This window comes from Oreochromis niloticus, linkage group LG22, assembly GCF_001858045.2.
Source record: "Oreochromis niloticus isolate F11D_XX linkage group LG22, O_niloticus_UMD_NMBU, whole genome shotgun sequence".
Classification (NCBI taxonomy): Eukaryota; Metazoa; Chordata; class Actinopteri; order Cichliformes; family Cichlidae; genus Oreochromis; species Oreochromis niloticus.
This window is the reverse complement of record NC_031985.2, coordinates 7,150,782-7,167,096: the sequence shown is the minus strand read 5'-3', so window position 1 is coordinate 7,167,096 and position 16,315 is coordinate 7,150,782. Positions and strand designations below refer to the sequence as shown.

The 16,315-nt window shown below is 40.1% G+C and overlaps 2 protein-coding genes across 2 annotated transcripts; both read right to left on the bottom strand.

Annotated features, from left to right (window-relative positions):
- Nucleotides 1-1,810: 1,810 nt before the first annotated feature.
- LOC100712435 (major histocompatibility complex class I-related gene protein) lies at nucleotides 1,811-13,841 on the bottom strand. The gene is made up of 6 exons (XM_013266943.3): nucleotides 13,678-13,841; nucleotides 3,800-4,060; nucleotides 3,004-3,282; nucleotides 2,590-2,904; nucleotides 2,039-2,140; nucleotides 1,811-1,873 (listed from the first exon to the last, which is right to left on the bottom strand). Exons 1-6 carry the CDS (start codon nucleotides 13,721-13,723, stop codon nucleotides 1,839-1,841), a joined length of 1,038 nt encoding a protein of 345 aa, XP_013122397.2. The 5' UTR covers nucleotides 13,724-13,841; the 3' UTR covers nucleotides 1,811-1,838.
- On the bottom strand, nucleotides 6,592-10,357 carry LOC109196539 (uncharacterized). Its single transcript, XM_019350718.2, has 2 exons — nucleotides 9,605-10,357; nucleotides 6,592-9,278 (listed from the first exon to the last, which is right to left on the bottom strand). Exons 1-2 carry the CDS (start codon nucleotides 10,199-10,201, stop codon nucleotides 8,844-8,846), a joined length of 1,032 nt encoding a protein of 343 aa, XP_019206263.1. The 5' UTR covers nucleotides 10,202-10,357; the 3' UTR covers nucleotides 6,592-8,843.
- Nucleotides 13,842-16,315: the final 2,474 nt, after the last annotated feature.

The following is a 16,315-nucleotide window of genomic DNA, read 5'->3' as shown; positions in this document are numbered from 1 at the left end:
CCTTTTTTTCTGGTACTGTTAACAACTTAGGTGTCCTCTTTGACAGTTCCTTTAAGTTTGACAAACAGGTATCCTTGGTTGTTAAATCTAGTTTTTACCAACTGCGTCAAATCTCCAAGGCCAAGCACTACATACCGCGCAAGAACCTTGAGAAACTTATTCATGCTTTTGTGACCTCTAGATTAGACTACTGTAATTCCCTTTACTTTGGTCTCCACTCTGCCCTTCTTCATAGATTCCCGCTTGTCCGTAATGCTGCAGCACGCCTTTTGACTGGAACCAGAAGGTTTGCCTCTATTACCCCAGTCCTTGCCAGAGATGGGCAATATGATTACTTTTTTCAAGTAACAAGTAAGGGATTACTATTGCAAAAAAGGTAATTAGATTACTCTTACTTTCCCGTAAGCACGCTGCGTTACTGCGTTAGTAAACCGTGATTTTTTTTGCGAGAATGTCTCATGACAGTGACGTAAGCAAGTGCGACGTTCGTGGCAACAGCTGTGTGCAGATCAAAAATGGATAATATATCGAGTGCCGGAGAGAGTATGAGCGTGCAGCGTTTAAAGTGTGGAAGTACTGACCTTACTTTAAGTTTGATTCCCTAAAAAGTGACAAAAACATTAGTGTCCGCTGTTCACTGCGTGGGAAGAAAACTTCTTTTTACAGCGAAAAACCCCCCTAAACTTCCAAGCAAGTACCTAGTGCGCTGCCATGGGAATGTGAAATTCACAGAGAAAATTCCGGATCCTTCCACTGACATCACGGCTGCGACACACCTGCACCAGGGCAAACCTCTGCCTGCCCCACTCCTGCTATACAGGTGAAAATAGAGCAACGGGGCTTCACGTCAATTCCCGACGCGAGGGGGTACTCTGCGCGTCCATAAGTGAAGCAGAGGGAGCCTGACCATGCGTCACACGTTTGACGAGTTGGGAGTGAGAAGGTGTTGCACTCGCGGAAGCCAGTATACCCGCCGAAACGCCATGCATTTATCGAGACTTAGGCCAATTATGGATCTTCGGATCCACATTATGTCAGCAGCTATTCTCCACCGTGAACTATGTTAACAACAAACACCGCTCACGCCTCACAGATGACAGCTTACAGTCCTGCGTAAAGATGAAGTGACTTCGTAAAGCCCCGATTTGCAGACGCTGTGCACAGAGGTTCAGGAGCAGAAGCCCCATTGTAAACATACCACGGCAGACCATGAACATGCTTTACAGCTTCTCTTTATTGACCACTTTTCACACATGTTGCTGTACGCATACAGCCGGCTGGAGCTTTTCAGCTCACAGCCCGAAACACAACAACACAACAGCATAGATGGCACAGACGTTAAGGTGGGGAGGCTTGATTGCGGGTGCCGCTCACGTGCATCTGCCTCCCCACACCCGGCCCCACACATTAACCAGGTAAAATACATATTTAGGCAGAATTTTGCAAATATCTATTTTTAATTTTTCAAGCAGCATAGTGCTTTTTTTCCAATTATTTTTTAAAAATCAGGTCAAGGCTTCAAAAGCCCAAAGGCGATATAAGGGTGGCGACTCACAACAGTTTTTGTTTGCTACATGGATCATTTTAGTTCAGGTTGGTGTCTTTCCTTTTGTTATATTTCTTTAAGAGTTCAAAATGTGTTAATTACATGAATAAAATGTAATTTTCTCTATAGCACTTCATGGATTTCATAAGCAACACACCTTAGTTGTTCACACAAAGCACAAAGGTAAAAAACCATATATACAGTGTTATCTTCATTTTAGATGTCAAAAAGTATTTGCGGCTCCCAGTGTTTTCTTTTGCGTGGAAACCGGGTCCAAATGGCTCTTTGGGTGTTAAAGGTTGCTGACCCCTGGTGTAGAGCATTCAGCTGAAACAAACAAACAAACGAAAATTATATCAGTGTCAGATTTTTTTTATTGTTGCATATATAACATGCGCCCCTTATTAATCTTCAAAAAACACACTTGACAATATGGATAAGAACATTGATGTAAAAACGAAACACAGTATTTCCTCAAATACGATTTCTCACCTTTCTTCCTTTTATAAATCACAAACGCCACAGCTGCAATGATAATGAAAGCTAGAAGAACCAGTGCAGCACTGATGAAGGTCATGATGTTGGTGGGCTTCTCTGTTTAACAAAAGTTTGACACTTTATGACACAGAAAAAAAATGTGTGTAATTAAAAAAAGGAGTTTAGAATAAATCAGAAAGGACCTGATAGTTGATGAATCTGATTTATCTGACTAAAACAAGTAGAGGAACAAAACTATTACTACTCAGTCATTCCAGATTGCACCAACATTAGTTAACCTTCTTGTGCACTCTGAATCAGTGATACATCATGCTCCATATTGTACCTCGATGCTTTTTGATTATTTAATCCCATCATTTGCTTCCAGTTTTAGCTCTGATGTATATCACATTTTTTGCATTTTATTTTAATTTAACTGATTAATGTTTATCCCAGTAATTGTAACCACTATGATTAATGATTTAAATTTGAAATCTAGAGTGTAAAATTAGCCTCTCCAGAAGATCAAATCACAGTTTCATAACTGCGGCAGCATCCAGTCTTACCCCAGTTTGTCCAGATCACTGCTTCGTCCAGTTTGGTGACAATGCTGTCATCTCGCCCCATCTTCACTCCAGAGATCTGAAACACACAGTCGTACCTCTTCCAGTCTTCTGATCTAACTGATGAAACATTCAGGTCAACACTCAGCTGGAAGGTCCCATCATTGTTGGAGAAGAGCTCTCCATGAACCACGCTTTCATGAATCTCCTCTCCATCTTTCCTCCAGAACATCATGGCTCTTTGAGGATAGAAACCTGTAGCGTGGCAGCTGACTGGAGAGGAGGAAGTCTTCTGGAGGAGCGACACTGAGGGAAGAACTGAAGAGAGAAAGGAAAAAGAGACAGATGTTATATTCTGAGTTGTAAACTACTTTAGAACAAAAGAAAGCCATATGAATTTTCTCTCTTATTACTTACTTTCTTTCTCAAGAAAGCTCCTTCCATAGTGCCAATGCTTCTTTAAAAACTCAGGGCATGAATTACTTAAAAAGTTTTTATAACGCTGTAATCGGCCATGTTCCGTATTCCATTTCAGTTTGGTGGTCTCAGCCTGTTGATTTGCAGTGATCCATGTCCCTGTCTGCAGATCAAACACTATAAAGTCTTCTCCATCATAACCATACTGACTGTATCCGTTACTCTCTCCAGTCTCATCATCCCATTCACAGCCACTCGTCATTTGCAAAATATGAACACCTGAAAAAGAGAAACAGCTACAATCATATCTGCAAACACCAAAATACAAGTTCTACACCCACTATTACAGGAAAAGTGTGAGAGGCTAATATTGTAAAAGGTTTTTTCCCCTATGGATTCTTTTTTCTTAGTTTAGCAGTGTGGTGGGTAAAATAAATTAAGCTGAACATAACACTGATATGTAGTCTAAATTATTGTTTTACCTGATCCAAGTATCTCAGTGGTTGGTGACATGTTTGCTCCCATATGGAAAAGAAATAGTAAAAACTTACATGATTTATTCATGAAAGTGGCCACTTTCTCATTACTTTCATATATTGTTTTAGTAAGTATCCAAAACATACAAGTTTCATTTATATAATTTTTCAAGGGATCTTATATCTGTTTTCACTCTTGTATGCTTTTCATACAAGTTTCACACAAGACAGATATAAACTTTATAAGATTTATATATATCTTTTCCAAATGGGCTGTTTTAAACAAACAATAATAATAAACAAGTGAAACAAATCCATACCTTCAGTTTGATTTAAATGTTGGTTCAAAGTCTTAATAGTATCTTTGAAGTAGTGATGAAAAGTTGAACACTGTGAAATATACTCCTGCAGGAGCTGAGGCTCATCCTCAAAGAATTTAATCCAGTCTTTCTTGATGTCCTCTCCTCTTCTGCTATTCCAGCTACCAAACTGAACGTCATCAATAAATCCAACACCCACAAACTCAGGGATGCTCTGGGCTCCAGGGGTTTCAGTGAAGAAATACTTCAACGAATGTTTTGCTGTAAAATTGATGGGACATTGAATTAGGTGACAATGGTTTTATATATGTTCTTTCATCATTTAAGAAGATTAAATATTAACTTTTTTCAGGTTCAGCATTAGGGTTAGGGTTAACTGGTAGCAGTTTTAATAAAAAAAACATTGGGGAGCCACCAAGTAGTAAAATGCTGACATTGCTATTTTAAATCACATTTCAAGTAATCCAAAGTGACTCTTGTTACTCCTTAGATGAAACAGGCCTCCAAACATGCATGGCCAGGAAACCGGATGATCACAGCATATTTTCAAATCCCCATCTGCAGCCAAGTAAGACTGTCTGCTCCTGCAGACCATGACATTTCAGGGCTACATACATGTCCTGCCACCACCAGGGACAGCTTTTAACAATAAAAAAAACTATAAACTGAAGCTTATGCCTAAGTTCAGTACGAACCATCTGTACGTTAAATGGACTCATTCTTATATAGCACTTTTCCACTCTCCTGGAGCAGTCAAAGCGCTTAACTCATCTGCCTACCTTCCTAGGTGTTTGGCTGCCTGTCTATTATTTACATCACTTTCACTTTCCCATGCTGTAAAACTCAGTGCTGACATCAAGATTGTAGTAAAATCATCTTTATGCCCATCTTCTTCAAGCCAGCCAGTCTTCACTCAGGATAGTTTAAATCGCACCGCTCATCTTTCATCCTTCTTTGCAGACTCCAGGGGATCCTGCCTTAATTTGGGGTAGTTCAGGTGGTTGGCGGTTCGATCCCAGGCTCCAGTGTGCATGCCAAATATCCTTGGACAAAATACTAACCCCATGTTGCTCTCCGATGGATCCATCGGAATGTGAATGTGTATGAATGTTAGACAGTAAGCACTTAACAGTTTAGAAAAAAGTGCTTGTGTGATTGGTTGAATTAATTAGTTGTATAAAGCGCTTTGAGTGCTCAGATAGAGTACAAAAGTGCTATATAAGAACCAGTTCATCTACCATTTAATTTCTTGTCAGATCTTTGATTACATTCTGCTGTGATGGGCCATCAGAGTCTAACAGCCAAATAGCTTAAAGGAGATATGAAACGCTCCACATATAAAGGGCAATTTACATCATGGAGCCCTGCTCTCAAACTCACATAGATGTAACTCTGTGTGTAGAGCTCGATTTAAGAAATAAGTGCTTAAAGTTATAAAAACATGTTTAGCGCCATCTTCTGTCAGTACTGAACATGACATCATGTGGTTTGTTGGTTGGTTGCTGCTAATAGACTTACACTAGTTTATGTTAGCTAATTAGTGACAGAATTAATAACTCAGAAGAAAATAATGACACTAAAACTAAAAATCAGTTTAAGTGGGTCACAGTTGTGCTGCAACAATGACTTTTATGCTAACAAACCGAGGATATACTGTCCACTTTGACTGTCTCTCTTTAGCAGTAATTGACTATTTGCTGTGTAGCTAGCTGCACTCAAATGGGAAAATCCAACTGTCAGCTGTAATGTTTGGGTTTGTTAAGCACTTTCTAAATGAGGACTGTGTGGAGGAAACACTGGCTGTATCCCAATTCAGCATCTGCAGCCTTAAAGTACGCAGCCTCAACGGTCCTCAAGGGCCGCGTACTCAATAGTGATGTGTCGGTCGCGAACGAAATGGCTCTTCTTTTTGTTTTCATATTTTAATTTATATTTAATTGTGTTGTGGTTTGCAGTGTTTTGTGTTGTTACAGTTTAAATTTGTTTAAAAGGAAAAAGCAGAAAATTTAAATAGTTAAAAGTTGAACTGTGAATAGTTGGTTTTTGTATTATATGATTTATTTATTACATTTTATGTGGAGTGAATAAATAAAAGTATATTTACGGTGGCCCCTACAGACAAGGCACGTACAAACTCTAAAACACGTAAAAACTCCATAGCACGTACAAACCCCGGAGCACGTACAAACTCCAAAACACGCAAAAACTCAGAAGCACGTAAAAACTCCAAAACACATACAAAACACAACAGAAGTTCTCCAGGATGCTCGGCACAGTGTTGAGCTTTTGTTACCTAGTGGCTACACAAGCCAGCAAGTACCAACGACTGGATTTGGTGTTTGGTAGTAACAGGTAAATGAACATTTTTGTTTAATTATTTGAATATATATGAGTGCTTGTGTATAAATACACAAACAATACACATATGCTTTCAATTGTGTAATTTAAGTGATCTAGGTAGCTCTGTTTTGGAAGTTCAGTTAACGCTAGAAATGTGTTTTGGAGTTTGTACGTGCTTTGTCTCTAGGGGCCACCGCATATATTTATATATAAACATATATAAACAAAACCACTTTTTTTTTACATTAGTAATTCCTTTTATGCATAATTTTATATTATTGTTAATAATAAATAAATTAAAGCAACAAAACAACCTGAAGAGCCGGTTCGGAGCCGAAAGCGCCGGCTCTTTTTAGTGAGCCGAGTCGAAAGAGCCGGTTGTCCACACGTACCCGGGTATTTTTGAAAACGCAGATTTTTCTATGCGTTTGCACCTTTCGTCCACACGTAAACGGCGTTTTCGGTCACTGAAAACGGAGATTTTTAAAAACTCCAGCCAGGGTGGATATTTTTTAAAACTCCGTTTTTGCATTTACGTGTGGATGAGGAAAACGGAGAAAACGCAGCGTCATAGGTGTGCACCTTTTTTTGACGTAAGCTGTGCGCCACTTTGTTTTGGTGAGATGACTTTGTACAATGGCGGACTTAGGCAAAATACTTTTATTGTTAATTTTACTCTCTGCAGCTTTAACAGGCATACATATACACACGCAGTTACTGTCCCTCCATTTCGAAAGACAGCGGCGCCACAGTGAACTCCGGACGTGGCTTCTTTCTGCACAGACACTCCCACAACCTAAATCCCGACGCCAACGTCTTCATCGGTTTTGGACTCGACCGGGTCGGACCACTGCTTGGTGGGACAACTTTGAAAGCGAGGCGGTTCTTCCAGAAGAATGGCGAGAGAATTTTCGCATGTCGAGGACTTCACTTTTGGCTCTTTGTGAGCTACTTCGTCCGCACATCGAAGGCCAAAAAACCGAAATGAGGTTGCCCGTTAGCGTTGTAAAAAAGGTGGCATGCACACTGTATTATTTGGCTGATGAGGGGAGGTTACGAAAGACTGCAAACGCTTTCGGGCTATCAAGGCAAGTGGTGTCGAAAATAATAAGACAAGTTTGCACGGCAATTACTGTTCACTTGGGGCCTGTGTTTATACAGTTACCACTCACAGAGTCCAAAGTAGCCTATGGAATTCCTCAGTGTATTGGTGCTGTGGATGGGACCCATGTGGAAATAAAGCAACCATCCACGAATTCTATGGACTATGTTAACAGGAAGGGGAGGTTTTCTCTGAACATACAAGCCACCTGTGACTATAGTTATTCATTTATTGATGTTGTGGTGAAATGGCCAGGCAGTGTACGCCCGCATTTTTGCAAATTCCACGCTGAACACACATTTGAAGACTGGCAGGATTCCTTCTTCAAAAAAACAAATTGTGGAACATGAGGAGGCAATTCCAGTTTTTCTTATTGGGGATCCAGCATATCCATTGCTTCCTTACCTAATGAAAGAGTACCCCAACGGGGGAAGCACTGCTCAGGAACAGTATTTTGGACTATGCTTATGTCGAGCTCGAATGGTCATTGAATGTGCTTTTGGCAGACTGAAAGCACGGTTTGGAGCATTGCGAAGGCCAATGGACATTAATCTAAATGAACTTCTTGTCATTTATGCTTGTTTTGTGCTCCATAACTACTGTGAGGCCAACAAAGACATGATGGATGAGAATAGAGTCACTGAAGTAATTCAGCAGGACAAGGACAACCAGCCAGCCACACAGACTTATCACAGAGCTGACTGCATGACATCAGAAGGGAAGAGAGTCAGGAGAGTCGTTACTGAATTCATCGATCCATAAAAAATGATTTGTTCTATTGTAGGACACCGTCATATCTACAGAAATTGTAAGTCAGGGTATGTGACACTTCAATCTGTGCACTGTGATCCTGACCATGTTCAATAAGAAAGTGGCACCTTGCCTTCAGTTAAAAGTTTGTTTTTTTGTTTTTTGTTTTTTTACAGGGAATAAGACTTTTTCTTGTTACATTGTATGCATTTTGTCACCCATGTAAAAGTTTCAGTTTATTTCTTTATTGAATAAACTCTGGCCAAGAGAGCCAGTGAGGCAGCCAGTGTGATCCTGACCATGTTCAATAAGTGGGACCTTGCTTCAGTTAAATGTTATTTACAGGGAATAAGACCCCCCCTTTTTTTTTTAAAACATCTTGTACACGTTTTGTGACCCCTGTAATATTTTCAGTTTAGTGCTTTACTGAATAAACTCTTGCAACAGCCATTGAGACAAAATCCATAATACTATCTTAAGTTATTGACATTTTTAATCAAGAAGACACTTGAAAACTTACACAAAAGAAGCTGCCTTTCAAAAAACAAACCCACAAACTTCTCAGGAGTAAGATAAAAGTTTTTTTGAGAACACAAGGAAGACCTCTTACATTTAACAGCTGTTTTAAACATAAAACATTGGAGCTGCAGAACAGCTAATGGAAAACATGTAACATGTCAACAGTTGAGCATTCTTAAAATGCAAAAAAAAACCCTAAACATATTTTCAACGTTTTAACATAAAGCATAATGAAAATAAATTAAAATAATAAAATAAAATGTACAGATGCAGCCCAAACAGCCTCCCACTTTAGTCATTTACTGCCCAGCAAAAGTAATGATGCAGATTATTTCAAATATCAACCTCCATAAGTGCTCGTGTGAAGGAAAACTCCCCTGTTCCCTGCAAAGGTAAGGGTGGGCTAGTTGCGGTGCTTGGCTGCTCAGTTATGGTAGTGTTGGGTGGAAATGTGCCAGATACGGTGTGTGGTGATGGTGCACATGGATAGATGTGCCCACCATGGTATGGTGGCATGTTGAAAGGTAGTGGTGGTGGTGGATGCATGGCTTGTCTTAGCAGTGAAAATCCATCTGCAATTGAACTTGTAAGTCTCTCAAGAGTGACTGATAATGTACTGTAATGTTCAGAAGCTCGCCTCTCAGATGTCTCCATCATATCCAGAATTCTTTTCTTCATCTGTATGTCCACCTCGGCAACATTCAGCAGCTGTGTCTCAATCGAAAGTCTTCTTTTAAGTCTGTCCTGTCTGTGGCCCTTGAGTTTTGCCTTGACAAAAGGTAGAATAAAATAATGAAAAACAAATTAACCACAATAGATCAGTGGTGGAACAACAAGATTAATATTTACTTAAGTGCTGTACTTAGGTGTTTTCTTTCCCTCTACTTTCAACACCACAACATTTTTGAAGTAGGGATTCAACACCAACATGAAATTAAGCTAAGCTGCGTCTTTACTAGGTCAAGCTTGAAAGGTGCTAAAGGCATCTATAATTGGGCTACCGAAATATAGTAAGGCATTAATTTATACATGTACGGTAGGCTAACCTTATTATCATAATCACTTTCAAAAAGCGATATTTACGCCATACTTACATTAAGCAGATCTCTTCGTTCCTTTACTACAGAAGTGGGCAAATCGCTGTCCTCAGACTGTGCTTGATCAGACACATCTGACAGTTCCACAGTCGAGATGTCAGGTGCAGACGAAGTAGATGCAGATTCTGAACGGTGAGAAGCTGTGTCAACATCTGCTGTTTCTATACCTGACGGAATGGCAGTAGTCGCTGGCGAGCCACCCCATATCTGTTCACACAGCTCAAAGTATAGTAGGACCACTCTACCATGACCACTTTTTCGACCGGAGTCTACCGCTTGCCTATACTTCCCCCTTATTGCCTTCAGCTTGGTGGTGATGATGGCCCTGGTTATGTCCTCCTTGCGATGAGGAAATTCTTGTGACTTTTCAGAGGGGTACTGCTCTAAAAAAAGAGCGTGAATGTCAGCGTATTTCCCCTGACAAGTCTCCCAGTCCACGTTTTCTTGTGTTTTTGCCATTTTATATTCCAGTGTTAGGTTGAGGAATAGTTCCACCTCATGGTCTGTCCACACATACGACTCAGTCCTACTTCTATTCGCCATCTTTCTGTACTCTTTCCCGCCCTGGCTTCTAGAATTCTGATTGGCCAACATTTCTACACGGTTCGGATTATATCGCCGCCTGTTGCTTTGGCATGTTCATAACAGCGTTTGCCTTCGTTTTTGGCGTTTACGTGTGGACGGAGATATTTTTTCAAAACTGCACGTGTGGACGGGATTTTTTTAAAAAACGAAAACGGAAAATCTGCGTTTTCAAAAATACCCGGGTACGTGTGGACATAGCCTAAAAAGAGCCGGAAATCCCATCACTAGTACTCAAAGACCGCTAAGGCAGGAAGTGCGAGGCTTGTGTTGTGAAATGGGACGGTCTAGCCTCCGTCGCGCTGCCCAGGTTGCCTAGCAACCATGATACTAACAGCTGGAAACGTTTCATACAGCTTTGTTTGACAGAAATGAAGAAGAACATATTTTGTTCATTTGTTTCTACATGAGCTCTGTGTGATTTAATAAGTATCTGAGGCTGAGACCACAGGACTATAAAACATGATTGTTGGCTTTCATATCTGTACTGAACAGTCATTTAAGATTAGCTAATAAATAACAATTAGTTAATGTTGTTCATGAGACTAAAGTCAGTGTAAATATAATATGCCCAATATTATAGTTATTATATTAATCATTATAAGTTATTACAGCAGTGAACTTGAACTCTCAAATCAAATCACTTTTATTGTCACATCACATGTGCAGGTACACTGGTACAGCACATGTGAGTGAACTCTGTTTCAAATACTGAGCTTCAGTAAAGATTCAAGTTGCATTTATTTATGTTTCCTATCACCTTAAATCTTCACTCAAAGACAAGTATCTTTGACAGTGTATATGTAGATGTATTATATATAAGAGACAAATATTGTTCGTTTAATATGTTGGCATTACTAAATTTGGCTCAATTCTTACATATATGTGTAAAAGAAAATGTACAAGCTGTGATAACTGTGTCTGATAGAATGAAGATCAGACTGATATATGAAATATTCCTTTATTGGGTGAGAAAATCAGACCATGTCATAACTGCTTTAAGTCATACAGAATAGATATCAGAGCCTTAAACAGGCTGACTTCCCATTGACTAAATGGGTCAAACTGGGCAGAAAGTAAACAAACACATAACATCCTTATAGAATATGATGTAACACTATAGATCAACTTACCTCAGAATATATAAAGCATATAAACAATTACAGCAATATGATGCAACAAACACAGCAGTGCTACTAATCCAAAATACTCAAAGCTTCATAGAACTGAAACAAACATTTATTTTTAGCTCCATTCTGCTGCTGATACATACTTTAGGTTTCTGAATATTAAACTTGTTGCTGCCTTTCATAGTGTGTAACTTGAAGGCCCTGAGTACTTTCTCCCACACTGAAAACACTGGAATGATCAAATTATTTGAACATTACCTAATAAGACAAACAATTAGTTATGTTAAACTTTTCTAGCAGTCCTTCACAAACAGGGAACAGTCTGTCTATTCTCTCCATCTGTCAGCTGCTGCTGGCTCTTCCTCCTCCTCTTCCTCACACAATGCTGAGTTTGTCCTGGTGGATCATCAGGGGTGCAAAGCCTCACAGATGATGTGCAGCAGCGGGTCCCTCAGTCTGTCCTCACTCTGGACACTTGCAGTTGTCACACATGGAAATCAAATGTGTGATAAGCTGCAGGATTCAAACACAAGTGTAACTTAAGAAACAGAGAGAGAGTGCAGGACAGACAGACAGGTGACAGTCTCAGGTGTACACACTGCTACAAAACAGCACAAGAGAAGGAGGATTTAGTGTTTGTGTTATTACGAGTGCTAAACAAGAAGAGTTCCAGATGGTCCAGTGGACACATGTGTGACTCCTGTGATTAAAGCATCTTTCTTTCAGCTTAACGAGTGAACCGTCAGCTCGTTCAAACACACGTTAAAGTCCGTTTGGCTCGACACCACCGAACAGAGGCAGCAATATAGCTAACATTAACAGTGCAGTGAATCCTGCTTGTGCCGTGATATTCAGGACTGCAAACCGAGCAGCATCACTGACTTTCAGCTTGTTGTGTTTGTAGATATATGACTGACTTTAATTATCCATAAAATCATCACATTCTCTGTAAGACTAAGGTCAACTATTGAACGGCGTATATTTTAAAGTAAAGGCTTTAAAACCAAGTAAACGCTGAAAGTACAAACATCACTAATGTCACATAACTTTGCCGACATGTGGCCAACAGTAATGTTCTAATGTTCTTCATTATTAAACACACACATAAATAAGTTACATAATATTCAGTACTTACCGCTTCCAACGTTGTTTTCGGCAAAATTATCCACACCCACCGCCGCGCTATGAAGTCTGGGATGTGTTGGGCCATGAAGTCTACACCGTCACATCCTTAAAATTCAGGGAAATGAAGGACGCATTTGAGGGCCGCATTTAGAGCAGCCTTAGAATTGGGACAGCCTTCGGCGCGTCGCTGTGACATAATCGGCCTTAAAATGCGGCCTTTAAGGCTGCAGACCCTGAATTGGGATACAGCCTCTGTGTTTCATTCAGTCTGTGTTGCGCCGTCTGTTAACGTCCCTGTAACTTTAGCTACACGTCATGATTCATAATTCTCCAGACTCTGTTACTGGTCATGTTTATAGTTATCTGTGTGCACCAGGGCCCTCAAGCTCACTTTTCGTGTATATGTGTTTGATAGAATTCAGAGAAGAAATCAGTGCAAATTACTAGTCTATATCATAATGCTGGTAAGTTTTTATTTTGTTTTATTTTGCGAGCTGGTTATTAGGTGCTGCTCCAGCCAGCCAGAGAGTTCCCGGCCATCCCGCCCCTCCCTGTGCGCCAAGCAGCAGGCGCATCTCGCAAATAGAGGGCGCCTTTACTCCTCGCAAAGGGGCAACAGAAAAGCGATCGGTGCCTATCCCCAAAATGCGCTGGCATGATGTCGGGGCAGCATGGGTGCGAGCAACTTTTTTTTTGCGGATGCCCAGGATGCCGTCCCCACCACGATGCTGCCCTGGGCAACGGGCCATGTCGCCCATATCAAAAACCGCCACTCAGCTCTAAATACTGTAATAATTATCATTGGTCAGAGACCTAAAAATAAAACACTGCCACAGGACTAGAGATTTAGTAGAGATTGGGGGAGGACAAATCTGTCCACAGCATATAGGCTGTATGATCTAACGATGGACACATTATCCTCAAAAGGATCCATATACTGTCACGTATGGAATACCAGTCCAGCACTGGTTATAACGGAGCACTGAACAGAGTTGCGACGTCAATAAAATTTCGTCATATCAAACACAATTGCTAAAATATTGATTTGTTTGGATCGTGTTGTTGTTGTACATATTTATAAAATGTAAAAATACGTGCTAAAATTGAGCTTTAAAGGTTCAGTAAAGCAGTTCGCCTACTAGGGAAAGTAAAAACGCTGACCAAGGTCAGCTGAGACTGTCGTGAGAGCTTAACCTTTTTTTTTTAAAACATATATCTTAAAAAAAAACTTACCTGCAAATAACCCACGAAAGCAGAGAAGCAATAAAAATAACTTCATCTTTACTTTACCCTCCAAGCCACTGGATGAAAATATGTTGGTCTTCGCCTGAAAATCCAAGCGAATTGAGAGGCGTTGGTTTCAGTTTCGTCCCCCTCCCCTCAAAGTAAGGGTGTAATACGCAGCATAATGTGAAACTAAAAAACAAAAACAAAAAACTTTGAAAGTTTGAATTTTAAATGTTAAAGGCTTTGCTAGACACAAACTAAGTTTTCGAAAGCTCGTAAAATGTTTTAGATTAAATTTACAATTCAAATCTCTGCAAATTTGATTTTGTATTTGAGTTTCTTCAAAACGTTTTTATCGCAATTGTCGAGATCCTCACTTGATCTCTCCGGGACTTTGTTACTCAGCTGAAAAGAAACACTCAAGTCACGAACACTTGTAATGCTTTTATTCAAAACCTCTGCGCAGAGGGAGGGCATGTGTAACCAGGGCATAAATTACATATTGTTGAAATTACACAAAATGTGTTCTAGACCCCAAACCGTTCCTTTTATACCTGACTTTTAGGACCTCCAAGCCTGTAGTTATATTCATTATCAGAGCCCCTCCTCATTCTTTTTCTTTGGTGCAACCCTATAAATACGGGGTACCTCTTTGGCCTCTTCCCTTTTCTGCAATTCCCCTGTGGGAGAGGAGCTAGAGCGGGCAATTTAATTACTTGGAGGTCTTTCTTTCTTTGTGTTACTGTTCATTGTCAGACACAACGCAGGAACACACCGGTTACACTTGGTGCCGTTACTCGTCACATCACAAATCTGCGATATCCTCCTCCGCCTGCTGCTGCTGTTCTGCCGCCTCCTCACTGCAGCTGTGCGCTGTGTCTGGGTCCTGTGCCCTGCGCTTTGACTCACAGGTTTTTATATAGTGTGTGCGTGCGATGCTCTGCGATCTGAACTGCAGGCATCTCTGTCACATGTGAACTTAAAGGGCAGATACGTACGTAGTCGTTTCTGTCCCTGTTTTATATTGTAGGCTCAGATTATACAGGCACGGATTATCTTTTTTTTCTGATGATGTTGGCTCCTACGCCCTATTTTCATTAAGAGGAGACAACTACTTTTCTTCGCAAACTCATTTGACTATGATGACCTGGATGACTGAGAACCTTCACAGACATACTTTTTATTTTATTTTCTGTGATGTTTTGATTACTTTAATGTCTTTCCCCCCCACATTTCATTGTTTTGTGAAGTTTTGCATAATTGTAGACCAGTCAGTAATGCACTCACCATTACTGTGGGTGGCTAGCTCCACACCAGCTGCTTGGGAACGCCAAACACACCCAAGCTGTCACCATGTTGAGCAGCTTGATTACTGATTTAGCAAAACAAGTTGGGGAAAATATCACGTCCTCCCTTAACTCCATGCACCAGCCAGCTCCCGCCTAGCCACAGTCTCCCCAGAATGTGCCCTCTAGCTGCAACGGCCAGTCTGAGCTGAAGGTTGTTGTTCAGTCAGACACCAAAGCTCTAGCATACTTCAAGGGTGACCACACAGATCTATTCCTCATCAGTGAATGGGAGAACATGATGAGATCTGATCTGCACAGAATCAGCTGTGACACAGATGAAGAAATGTTTGCCATATTAATGTCTAGACTGACTGGCAAAGCCAGAGATGTGGTCAAAGTGTCCCTTCGTTGCTGCCCTGAGTTGAATAGGAATGATCTTATTACTGCTGTGTTTGACATACTGAGGTCTAACCTCAGTGACCTTATTCCACCCTGCCCATGAAAGATTTCTACACTCAGAAAAATTAAGGTGCCAACTGGAACCAAAAGTGGTTCTTTAGACTGATGTTGTAGAAAAACCTTTTTTAGGGCCACAAAGAACCTTTCAAGCAATGGTTCTTTGAAGAACAATTTCTTTTAGTGGTTCATTGAAGAACCTTTAAAGGTGCCCCAAAGAACCATAAAGAAATGGGTCTTTGGGGAACCTTTAAATGGTTTTTCACAGAACCCTTTTTAAAATGGTTCTTTGAAAAACCAGTTTTAAGAACCCTTTTTTTGATTGGTTCTTTAAAGAACAATTTTAAATCTTTCAAAATAAAATGTATCTTAAATTGAATTGTCTTGAGTAGAGTAAAGTAAATACAAGTACACAGACATATATTAAAGGGATGTGTGCAAAAGGGATGTTTAGACTATTCTTCACGAAAAACTATCAGAGGCATCAGATTGGTCCAAAATTATCCTGAAGCATGAAAATAAACCCAAACAGAAAGCCATAGTCAATGTGGCAATTTTTGTTAGTGTTTAAACTGTGTATACTTTTATAACTCATTAAATAAATCTGTTTATTCAGTCACTTTACCTGTCCTGTATGTACCTGATTATTAGAAGTCTGTATAAATATGCAGCACATCAGTACATATTTATGTTTTTGTTGTGCACTATTGTTATTGTTGTTTTTTGCTGCAGTTTTTGATAAAAGACTCACCACAACAGGGATAGTAAGACATGAGAATTCTCATTGAACCTCTTTGGTAGTATGCTGAAGAATGTAGTGTGCTCTATATTTTTGTATTTTCCTGAGGTGCGAACAAATGACATCCACATTTGGCCTGTTTTTTTGGCACTCTTGCTTA

Coding starts and splice junctions, on each gene's coding strand:
- LOC109196539 (XM_019350718.2), bottom strand. CDS start 10,201: ATGTTGGCCAATCAGAATTCTAGAAGCCAGGGCGGGAAAGAGTACAGA. Junction 9,279..9,604: donor AACGAAGAGATCTGCTTAAT/GTAAGTATGGCG, acceptor CCTTTTGTCAAG/GCAAAACTCAAGGGCCACAG.
- LOC100712435 (XM_013266943.3), bottom strand. CDS start 13,723: ATGAAGTTATTTTTATTGCTTCTCTGCTTTCGTGGGTTATTTGCAG. Junction 3,283..3,799: donor ACATTTAAATCAAACTGAAG/GTATGGATTTGT, acceptor TCTCTTTTTCAG/GTGTTCATATTTTGCAAATG. Junction 2,141..2,589: donor AGTGATCTGGACAAACTGGG/GTAAGACTGGAT, acceptor TTTGTTAAACAG/AGAAGCCCACCAACATCATG.